Genomic DNA, 11655 nt, shown 5'->3' with positions numbered 1-11655 from the left:
CCCTTTAAGTTCAGTGCTTATTAGCGTGCTGACACACTAGATGGTGAGAGTGGTTAACATTCTATCAGCATGCTGACATTAGTATTTAGCTCAAAGCACTGCTGTTTTTAAGTACAGCCTCAGAGTTGCTAGCATGGCTGCGCACCATCATAGAACAGGGGGATGATTGATTCGTGTAACTGAGCCGTCCGCCGGGAGGGTGTCAATAGTAGCTTACTTTAAGGGTGAGAATTACAATCCTGCAATAATGCTGCAGGGATGATGCGTTTCTGTAGGCGAACTCGGAAGCATCGCACTGGCCCCCTCGACAAAAAGCAAATTACACTGGATTTTGGATGAAAAATAAGCTCTGTGGCAAACATGTTTATATTTACATGTTTTGTTCAGCAAGACAGAACACCATTTTCCTCCTAAATTTGTTTTATTGATAAAACATCTCCACAAAGAAAATATATACAAAGCATCAGCAATCAAGCAGCAGAGAATATATGCTGCCTGGACATCTGATCCAGCAAACGAGCTGTTTCACAGCGCTCAGAAGCACCGGGAGGTTGCACCATCCATCTATTAAACACGACACTGAGCTCATTGTGTGGAAAATGTTGATAAATTACACTCGTGATTGATTATTATTGTTGGTTCAACTCAATGTCATCATCTTTCCATACTTTTACATCCAACTTTCATTAACATAAAAATAAAAAAACCGAAGAAAATTCCTTCATTTATAAAAAAAAAACAGAAGACATCCTGTATAAACTCGGTCAATTTAACGACCATCGCAGATTAAAAAGGAACCGCAGGGCAAATGATAATCAAGGCAATGTTTGTACTATTGCAGCTTCTGCTGGTGTCACCATTTCATCATGGATCTACATAAAAAAGAAATGATGGTTAAGTATGTTCCTCACAGATATCTTTAAAAGGGGAAATATTGAAGACTACTTCAGTACCTCGTTCCCAAAACTTGGAGCTCTGGTTTATAGAGTTCATACGAAACAGTGTGCACTACACGTCACTGATTACCTCTTGAATATTACCAACATGGTAAAGATTAAAATCAAGTGAATAGTTCTGTGTACTTTTGAATATATGAAGAGGAACATCTGTGTGTACTGAGACAGTGAACTGAAGATGGCCCTTTTAAAAGGTGTCCATGTGGTACTACATCATGGGAAGTACAAAATCGCTCCCAAAAAAGAAACATTTCAGCTTTAAAGAGGGATCAGAAGATGATTTATCAGGAGAGGGCAGGGATAGGGGAGCTAACAGAGTCCAGCGGTTCCCAGCGACAGCCCATCATGGCGTCGTAGAGCTCCTCGCTCCGCTGCATGAAATCTTTGTTCCACTGCTCCACGTCACAGTCGGCGATGGGCTCTGTAAAATACCACAGCAATGACATTTACACATGCACGGTGTCACAAGTCAAAAGCAATAACAACACAAACGCTGTCTAACACTTGACGCCTTAGTAGCTTACGAGAACTCCAAAAGACAAGACCAACTACCATTAGATATGCAATTGACATAACCAGTTATGTTAAATATGGAAATGTCCAGTAGGATAATAGACCAGACCTGGGCATTGTGTGGCCCTTTGGTTGATTCGGACTGGCCCGTGTGAGGTTGATTGGAAATTACAAAATAAACATATTTTCTAATTTTACCTCTTGCATGGACTAAAGCTGCAGTGCTTTGATTTTGAAGTGTTTTATTCACGTAATGATGCAAAACGTAAATCAAATACGTGCGCATGATTGTGACACAGCCCAGTTACTCGTATTCGTCCGTGGGATAAAGGACTTCAAGATTACGGAGGAGCTGGCAGCACTGCGGTCAATGAAAGGGACAACGACAGGGAGCGATCTTTTCACGGAGGTAGTTGCATGCATGGACACGCTGGGTCTGAAATGGGACAGACTGGTAGGTGTCACAACGGACGGCTGTCCAAGTCTGACCGGGAAAAATGTCGGACTTTTGAAACGTATGCAAGATAAAGTGACTGAAATCGACCCAGATCAGAAATTGGTATTTTTGCATTGTATTATACATCAGCATGTGTTGTGCAAGTCAGTGCTAAAAATGAACCATGTTATTGATGTTGTAACTAAAATAGTTAACTTCATCAGGGCACGAGCATTGAATCACAGTTTGTTTCACTTTTGGAGGAGCATGAGACTGAACATAGTGACAGTGGCTACCACACAGCTGTCAGATGGCTCAGCCTGGGCAAAATGCTAAAAAGATTATGGGAGCTGAAAGCAGAGATTCGAGAGTTCTGCAAGAAGAAAGGCAAGGACATCCCAGAGCTCTCAGATGAGGACTGGATGGCCGATTTTGCATTTGCTGTTGATGTGACTGCACTGATGAATGAACTGAACACCAAACTGCAAGGCAAGGGCCTTTCTGTTCATGAAATGCACAGCCTGGTGAAGGCTTTCATGAGAAAGTTGCAGTTTCTTTCAAGCCAACTGGACAGCAACAATCTCACTCATATGCAAACCCTGAAAGAAGTCACACCATCAGCTGATCACCTCCGCAGGTACTCATCCAATAGGAGCACTGCATGGTGAGTTTTCAAGGCGATTTGAAGATCTCAGAATGATCGAGGATGAAATGCACATGATTTCCTCTCCCTTTACCTGCAGTGTGGGTAATGCACCCAGTGATGTTCAGCTGGAACTCATTGACCTGCAGTCTGATGCGGTACTGGCAGAGCACTTTAAGTCAGGATCACTGCTGGATTCTTACTCTTCTCTCAAGGAGGAGAACTTTCCAAACATCAGGAGACATGCTCAGAAGATGTTGGTTAGCACCAATTAGCAGTGAACTGGGACACTTTCTTTGGAGGCCTTTTTCTCAAAATCACAGTTCAGTGACAATCATTATAATATGATGTATCTTACTATTTGGAGTACAAAAATATTGTGGTGTCTTTAGAAAGCTAAGAACCTCTTTCCAACAGTATATGGAACTCAAAATGTGTTTTGGGGTGAATGTGGCTGAAAATGATCACTAATATAATGAGTCACAAATGGTTTGTTTTGGTGTTTTATTGAATAAATTACATTTTTTGTCAGGCAACCTCGCTTTTTCATTGCTTAATCATAACATGCAGTACTCTTACCAGCTTGTCAAAACAATGCTATATACTGCTTTTATAAAGAAATATAATTAATATTATGCAGAATTGAGTTCAGCCTTTTGGCCTGGCCCTCCACAATATTTTCTGTTTCTCATGTGGCCCCATGGAAAAAAGAATTGCCCACCCCTGTAATAGACCGTCACAAGAGCCGGGAATGACCCAGCATTTTTGCACTTCCTGTCCCCTTGTCTCAAAGTCAGAGAGTTTTTGGTTAGATGTAGGGGTTCAACGAACGATTATTTTAATAATCGATTAATCGGGTGATTATTTTTTCGATTAATCGGATAAAAAAAACAAAAAAGCATTCATTTCCAACCCTTTATTCAAAAACAGAACTGATCTTCAGAAAGTGCACAAACAGGTTGCTTCTTGAACATCCCTGAGCTGTTAAAGTAATAATTAAAAAACAAAAAAACAAATGGACTAACACAAAAAACATACACATGTGAACAAAAATATGTATATTTTAGTTTAAAGGGACCTGAGCTGTCAGAACAATAAATAATTTATAAAAAATAAAGAAAAATACAAATCAGAAAACAGGATTTGTTTGAACGTCAGAAGTTGTTCTCTACACTACACGCACAAACTGAATCATCACCGTGGTGCTCCCGTGCCATATCATGTGGCTTTTGCATATCTTACAATGAACACACTTTTTAAATGTATTAAGTGTGAAATGCTCCCACACCTTGGCCGACTGAGGTTGTACTGATTCCTCTGCCATGTTTCAGAACAACGTTACGGGTCCGATGCTCTTTCCTCTGTTGTAAATTGTTTGATCGCATGTTTACTTTTATTGTGAAGAGCATGAAAACGGAAATGATTTTACTGTGAAGAGACAGGAAGTAGCATGATGCATGCTACGTGCTATGATACGACAACAATGATAGCGATAAGTGAAAACCTAACGTATATGTCGGGTGCAAGAGCGCGGTCTGTTCACTGTAACAGTTGTTAAACTGCAGTTTTCAGGAAGTAAAGTGTTCCGTTCAAAACCAGACGTGTGTTGGTCGTCATTAGAAGCTCCACTTCACAACAACGCGCTCTGCTCCGCTCTTTTTTTTCTCTCAAACATCTCCGCGATTTCTTGAGTTGCGTAATAATCGCGCGACACAACGAATCGATTTATCGATTCGTTGTTTCAGCCTTAGTTAGATGTCTGGAATAAGGTGTGTGATTAACCCAAGCTGAACGTTTGTTTTTGTTATTAACCCACTGGTGAATTTTGAAGCTTTTATGAGTCTTAAAAAAGGAGGTTGCTACCATGTGAGACATGAGACTACTAAAGATCACAGAGCTTATTTAGATACAAAATCCTTCTCCTCACTCACAAAGCCCTCCACAATCAGGCCCCCTCCTCCCTCACCGACCTGCTTCACCACCACACTGCATCCCGCCGGCTCCGCTCCTCTGATGCCAACCTCCTGTCTCTTCCACTCTGGACCAAGCACCGGACATGGGGCGACAGAGCCTTCTCCATATCTGCCCCCTCCCTCTGGAACTCTCTCCCCAAAAACATCCGAGACTGCACTGACCTTTCCATATTCAAATCCCAAATCAAAACCCACCTGTTCAAAACTGCTTTTAATGTGTGACCAGTATTGTGTATTTTATGTTTTTAGTGTATTGCTTTTATATATGATGATTTTAATGTAAAGTGTCTTTGAGTACTATGAAAAGTGCTATGTAAATAAAATGTATTATTCTTATTTTCTGAAATAATCAAAAAGCCAATGGAAGAATCCTCTTGGCTTTTTGTTGAGGGAACCAGTGTGATACTAACGATGTTTTTCATGACAAAAAAAAGGGCCTTACCTTCTGAATTATCCCCGTCTACGTCACCTCCCTCCTCGTTACTCTGCTGAGGAAGACATGAAACACTGGGAATTCATTCTAAACATGGAATGTGTACATATATCACATACATCCAAGTAGGGCTGAGCGGTATACCGGTTGTAATTTCTCGTATGATATGAATTTTTCATATACCGGCATACCGGTGCACAGCCGAAACAACTTCTGTCGCTCTTCAACAGGCAGCAAAATATATTGTTCGCCGCTGAGAGCGCTCCGGTCAGAGCTAGTTGTCTTAAGTGTATTGAGAGGGAACCCTAGTCATGGTTATAACTTTATAACAATTAACAACCCGCAACTAATGCTCTTTAACAGGGCAAAACACCACGACGCAACAGTTTGTGACACAAACTATTTGTAACACTAATTTATAAAATGTCCCCGCCGAACTGCATGCTGGGTACTGCTCGCTAACAACAGTCTGCTAACAGCTGAGACAGGCTCTGTTTGTGTGTAGAAATATGGCCAATTGTGGTTTCCAAGGACTTTCCTTTCCAGGACTGTCACACTCTGATGAAGCACCATGGGCCCTGATCAGACGGAGCCTTTGTTTTCAATGAGAGTGAACTCTGTGCCCGACAAAGACATAATCCACCTGGCAGGTAGATTGTTACTCATTTCTTTAGGCTCCCCTCGCAAACATCCTGGACCAATCGCTCCACTGACCGCACGAAACATGTCGATCTACTCCTTTAAGCATGGGCCTCAAAGCATTTCCCTCACCTCCACAGCTCCCGACATGTCAGTGGGTGGCATCCCCGCGGGAGGTGGTGGCACCACGTGGCCTGGTGGGGGGTACCCATAGGGCCCGTAGTTGTAGTTGTAGCCACTGCCATAGGCACCACCGTAGCCGCCGTTGTTGTAGCCGCTGTACTGGTCATAGCCACCCCACTGAGAGTAGTAACCCCCCTGACCCCCATTGCCCTGGTTACCATAGTAACCGGGCTGGGATTGGTTGTAGTTGCTATGGTAATTCTGGCCCTGGCCACCGTGGTAGTTGCTCATCTTCTGGCTGCAAAACAAGAAATAAAACAGGGTTCCATTAACACTTAGTGAGGGGCACTTTGAATAAGCTCAGTTCTTCGATTCAAGATGGAATTTAAAAGACAGTACAGGTTGTTCATCTCTTCAACAGTCATCATCGGTTAGCCAGTTAAAATTCACCACAAGTGTCAAGCGTAGTGTCCAAATGGATTTCAAGGTATGAGATCAATACAAATCCAGAAAACACGAGCATAGAAAAGAGGACAAAACTGAAGAATTATTTATGGATGGCTTTTGAGCTTCCGTTTCATGTTCGACAGGACACGTACACATCTGACATGATGGAGGACTGTTCTCAAGCACAATTTTGAGGTACTTATCACTGACTACTTTCATTTTGTGTAACTTGGTCGTTGTGTAACGACCACTGCTGAAAATCCACTCACATCCACTTTGACACCAACCCTTAATATCAAAAAAGGATGAAGCTGACGACATTCTCACTTGATTGACCCGACTAATCAAATCAAGCCAGCTACATTAAAGTGAAAAGAATCTCACGCACCAAAAACCCGGTCAGCGCATTGAATCTTTAAATAATTCCGGCTGTCCTCGAGGCCGATGCATCAAAGTTTACGTTTCTGCCGGCATCACGTGTAGTTATCCGGCAGATGAAATGATCAACAGACAAAATTTAATTGGGAAATATACCATTTAAATAAACTCATATTAAGTAGCCGAATGGGCTGCTCGGCGAGACGCGGTGCTGACAGCGCACGACGCGTGAAGCGGTCATCAGGGTTCAGTGAAGTCGACCCCGACTGGACAAAGCGGGGAAAGACTGCCTGCACCATCCGGTGTCTCCTCGCTCACGAAGCGGTTCCATCTCTCACTCAAAAGTCAAGTATTACAAATATTTATTTTAGAAAAAACAAGAAGCTTTGGGACAAAATTCTCAATCTTTAATGAAGTAATTCGTTGTTCTTTTTCCATTTTCTTGAATGAGCAGAACTCTTCAGCGCTTCCCTTTGTGCAAGCAAAGCAAACCGCAGTGAAAAGGTGTTTTTTGCAAAGCTTAACACCAACAAATATGGAGTAAAGCAGAATATTTGTTAGATTAAAAACTTGTTGTGAACTTCGAAAAATAATGACATCTATATTGTTTCAATAAATGTGGACGTTTAGCCTTTACAACGCTCTAGAGTTACTGATCACACGAGCTAGTAACAATCTTACCAACAGAATGTAATTCTACAAATACTCTAGTATATTAGGCTACAAGCAATATTAGTGTTGCCTAATCTTTATCTGCAACTGTGCAGAAATAACAGCTTTAAAGACAATCAACAGCCATATAAAACAATAGCTGCGCAGGTTTCGCATGTTGAATTAGAATGTGAATATTGTGTGAACATTGGAATTGATGGCCAACAAGCTGCTTACTGAGAATCTCAGCACTACAACAATTACTGTTGAAATCTATGTCACAAGCTGTTTTCATATTGTTATGACGTGGTGCATTAAATCTTGGAAGGAGTGTCTGTGTCGGCGTCCTACCTCTTCGCTACAGCGATGCTGAGTCGGAGCGGCTTGCCCCCCAGCATGGTGCCCTGGCACTCCTCGATGGCCTTCTTCTGCTCGCCCTCCTCCCCGAACTTGACGAAGCCGTAACCTCTGCAGGTGAAACCACAGTTAGGCGTCCTCTCCGCACCGACACACACTCCATACATGGCATTCAATAAGCTACTTATAATGAGAAACAGTATATAATGGGTATTATTATGGTAGAACTGAAACTTGTTGTTTTACTTTTAACATGGTAGCATCACTTGAATTGTGAGTTGCTCTTGCTTAGCCTATATGGGGAAAACAATAGTTTTAGCATAAAAGACGGAAAGTGAACATTTCTTCAGCCATTTGTTTGGAAAATAGATGAAGATGTACTGGTGGTCAACATAATCAATACACCACAGAAACATTATATATTATTGTGTATTTCTTACAATTTCTGTGTATTTCTTATTCAAACAAAGCCACGTCGCTGTCAGCCTCTGTCAGCCGACATACCTGGAGTATCCATACTGGTCCGTGACCACTTTGGCTCCCTTGCAGGAAAGGTACTTCTTGAAAACTTGGTGCAGTTGGAAGTCATCCACCTCGGAGGCCAAGTCGCCCACAAACACTGAGAACTCTGGCCTGAGAAGGAAAAGCTTCGATCAAATATTCCCTCTCTTTATGTGCCGATTGTCCAGCATTAAAAAGGGGCAGCTGGGTTTGTGGGAACTGTTGCTATTTTCCCCCGTTTACCTAAAAGCAGACAAATGAATCAGTGCTTTTCTGATGTGAGAAGACTGAAATCTTCTCATTTCTTTAACAGCATAACAAACACTATCAGCATGCAGTTTCATATCATCAAAGGAACTGCATTTCCTCAATTCTGAGAAGAATTGCTACTTGATCCCAATGACACACATTCATTATTATAAGCTGACCTTTCTGCTCCGCTCCCTGTGATTACTGAAATATAATAAGAGGCTGATTAAGTTTGTTGTTGCAAATGTTTATGCTTATCTTTGAGTTGTGACAATTTGCGTGTTGTATGTCTTCTTCACTCACAGACGCGTGTTGGGTGTGATGTCACTGCCTGTGATGCTGTGAAATATGAGACTGATTGGTCTCTGGTCATGGCAGATCAACTGAAAACCAGCTGATTTCGATCTCCAGTTACATGAAGCATATTTCTGTATTTAGATCAAACAGTAACATGAAAGTTTGTGTGAATCACATCTTACCCCGCCTCTGGCCGTTTCCCGTAGGTGGCATAATTTAGCTTAAACTTCCGGGGCTGCACGGGGAGAGAGAGAAAACACACACACATGAGCCAAACCTCGAACACCAACGACGTGTAGTATAGCACTGATATTGCTGAAAATGGAGAGTGGCGTTATTATGGTTGTTGTTATTTGGGTTTACATACCTCCACCACCCAGACCAGCCTTTAGCCCATTCCTCAGTTAGTTGCTACCAGAGACTCTATTCATCAGCTTCAAACAAAGTACATTTGTGTACAAGCAGCCTCTCAGCAGCAGGTACAGGCCGGTGGACAGGGGAGCCCAGTAGCTTGGCCGGCTCACAGGGGCCAGCAGCGCTTCAAATTCATTAGCAAGCGGCTAAAGCTCACAACTCGACACACCACTTGAGACGTGGGACAATTTCAAGCTGGCGTCACTTTTTTTTGTTTTACATCAGTCGACCCTTAAGAAGACATGCTGTCACAGCAGCAGATAAGGAATATAGTTCCACATAGTACAATATCTGTAACGGGTATTTAGCATTGTTTGTTTAAATTCACTGGGGAGCACAATAGCTGAAGCGAAACAGCAAATCAAACAGATCTGTTGTATTAACAAGAATCGGGTGCGTTTACAGAGCAAACCTCATACTACATATATATATACTATATACTATTGAGTTACTGTTGTAGCAAAAAGAGGACCAAGACTAGTGGAGCTCCACTATCCACAGTCAAATCAACAATTAAATACTGCTCGATAACATAAGTCCAATACTGGGAAAAAAAGGAAGGCAGTATTATATTGTCAATCAATAGTATATGTATATTTGCGAAGAAACAATAATTGTATATATTGCAGTAAGGATTGCATTAAAAAAAGATATATGAGGAAGTATTTTGAAATTACAGCATAGAACTGACCGGGTTTGATCCAGGAACCAGTTTCCCGTTCAGCCTTTGGACACAGCGGTCAACGCTAGCTTCATCTGCCAGCTCCACAAAGCAGTACCCTGCTGAACCACTGCGCACGGGAACAGAGAGAGAAACCATTTACACAAGCAATGCAACAGTAAGTAAGTAAGATTTATTTATAAAGTGCTTTTTACAGACATAAGTCACAAAGTGCTTAACAGGGGGAGAATTACAAACAAACAACACAATGTTGTTTATGTTTGTAGACAACAGATAGCAGCAGATTAACCCTGCTGTCACATTTGGTTTGAGGTTGAGCGATAGGCTCACAGCATGTTGTGTAACCACTCGCAGGGCTTCCCATTTATGGGAAAACCTCCCAGCACAACTAATACCGTTACAGTCGTCTTCAACACTTGAACACAGGGGCTGGTGTGTGTGCATAAATCTGTATATCCTACCCTGTTATCCTGTGAGTGATGATCTTGACTCCAAACGGCGACTCTCCCATAGCACTAAATGCCTGCTTGATGAAGTTCTCATCCATGTATGGGTCCAACTAAACAGACATGGAAATAAATTGTACATGCATCAATCACCATATACACCTTTATACAACAAATAATAGTGCAGAAGTATGCATACACCTTTGTTTATATAATGTCAAAATGGTGTAACGCTATTGTTATTACAAAAACAGCATTGTTAACAGACCGCCCTAGTTAGATGGTGCTACACAATCAGTTAATAAGTGATTCAGTAAAACTACTTGGGAAATATGACGGATCATTCATTTTAGAATGTAATAAGTAATAAATTGTTATATGGGTGTAGCTAACAACGTTAATGGTGGCTCTGGTGTCCCAAAACAGTCCTACACGAGAGTAGGAATACAAAACACAAGGGCCTCTACACACCAAAACATAAATGGAATGGCGCCATTATTAATGAAATAAACAAACTCAAACATAAGCCTTTCGAGTTGAGAGACTTCTCTAGAGCACGCTCTCATTTCGTCTGGCGTTACTTAATGCAAATTCTGCTTCTTCGCGTTTTGGTTTCATGTGAACTTTGAGGTTAACTTAGCTGGAATATGCCAACACTAGGGTTGAGAGAAAATGAGCGGTGTTTGGTGAATCATCTGACCACCATTGTTTGCTACGATAAATGGTAATGCAGTGTTTCGTGACAAGTTTCACCAGCGAAGTAGCATAGAGCGAAGTTCAGTCTAACCTTTCACGACAGGGGTCACATATCCGGGATAACTTAACACAACCGAGCTAGCAGCCAGCGCGTGTAGCTAGGCTAAGCTAACGTTAGCGTTCCCACACTGAGAGAAACAGAGACTTCAAACATACATCACCCATCCACAGGCTCGTCTGTCGGTTAAACATCGTGAATTGGACCGGAGATGAAATGGTAGAGCTGTTCGTTGGTGTATGCTGGGTAGCAAAACAAAGCGGAATTTTACAACGTTAAAAGTTCTCCACACGTTCACGCTAAACAAACCGAAACGCGGTTCCGCTTCCGTTTCAAGCGAAGCTGTCACACTTCCGGCGGGATCGCGGGCAGAGCATTGTGTATTGCCGATTATCGCCGACAACTGCAGTGAAAAGTGCCATAGATGATGCGTTGACCTGTTTAAAGTATTTGCATTATGCCGTGGATCATGTTACATAATTTCCTTCAAAGCAGCTTACAGTTGTACAGTAGAGGAGAAGGTAGTAGGAACAAGAATCTGAGGTTGTACAGAAAGTAGGCGACTAGAAAAGGTGTCTGAATGCAGCTGCTTCAGTTAGGACAACAAAGTTCAGAAACTGGCTGAACACAAAACGCATACCAATTACCCCCATGTGAATGTAGGGACAGCAATTATTTGTGTTTTCTTATTGATGAAGTTTAATTGAACTGTCAACAAAAGGCTGCTTCACTCAAAATGTTTCTCCACCATCGTGACGTAGAG

At 41.9% G+C, this 11655-nt stretch overlaps 1 protein-coding gene across 4 annotated transcripts; it reads right to left on the bottom strand.

Moving 5' to 3' along the window:
* Window positions 1-416: 416 nt before the first annotated feature.
* On the bottom strand, window positions 417-11195 carry trnau1apb (tRNA selenocysteine 1 associated protein 1b). 4 transcript variants are annotated; one of them, XM_079284924.1, is made up of 10 exons: window positions 11051-11195; window positions 10154-10251; window positions 9702-9801; window positions 8779-8831; window positions 8603-8638; window positions 8054-8182; window positions 7544-7660; window positions 5726-6014; window positions 4964-5009; window positions 417-1377 (listed from the first exon to the last, which is right to left on the bottom strand). In XM_079284924.1, exons 1-10 carry the CDS (start codon window positions 11084-11086, stop codon window positions 1241-1243), a joined length of 1041 nt encoding a protein of 346 aa, XP_079141050.1. In that variant the 5' UTR covers window positions 11087-11195; the 3' UTR covers window positions 417-1240. The 4 variants fall into 4 exon arrangements, with proteins under 4 accessions (XP_079141050.1, XP_079141051.1, XP_079141052.1 ...); XM_079284925.1 differs by having other exon boundaries at window positions 4964-5006; XM_079284926.1 differs by lacking the exon at window positions 8603-8638.
* Between the last annotated feature and the right edge of the window lie 460 nt (window positions 11196-11655).

Source organism: Melanostigma gelatinosum (assembly GCF_949748355.1).
Source record: "Melanostigma gelatinosum genome assembly, chromosome: 15".
NCBI classification, from domain to species: Eukaryota; Metazoa; Chordata; class Actinopteri; order Perciformes; family Zoarcidae; genus Melanostigma; species Melanostigma gelatinosum.
The sequence above is the reverse complement of the archived record's forward strand: the minus strand, read 5'-3'. Positions and strand labels throughout refer to the sequence as shown.

Coding starts and splice junctions, on each gene's coding strand:
- trnau1apb (XM_079284924.1), bottom strand. CDS start 11,086: ATGTTTAACCGACAGACGAGCCTGTGGATGGGTGAT. Junction 10,252..11,050: donor CGAGCCTGTGGATGGGTGAT/GTATGTTTGAAG, acceptor ATGTCTGTTTAG/TTGGACCCATACATGGATGA. Junction 7,661..8,053: donor GACCAGTATGGATACTCCAG/GTATGTCGGCTG, acceptor TTTCACCTGCAG/AGGTTACGGCTTCGTCAAGT.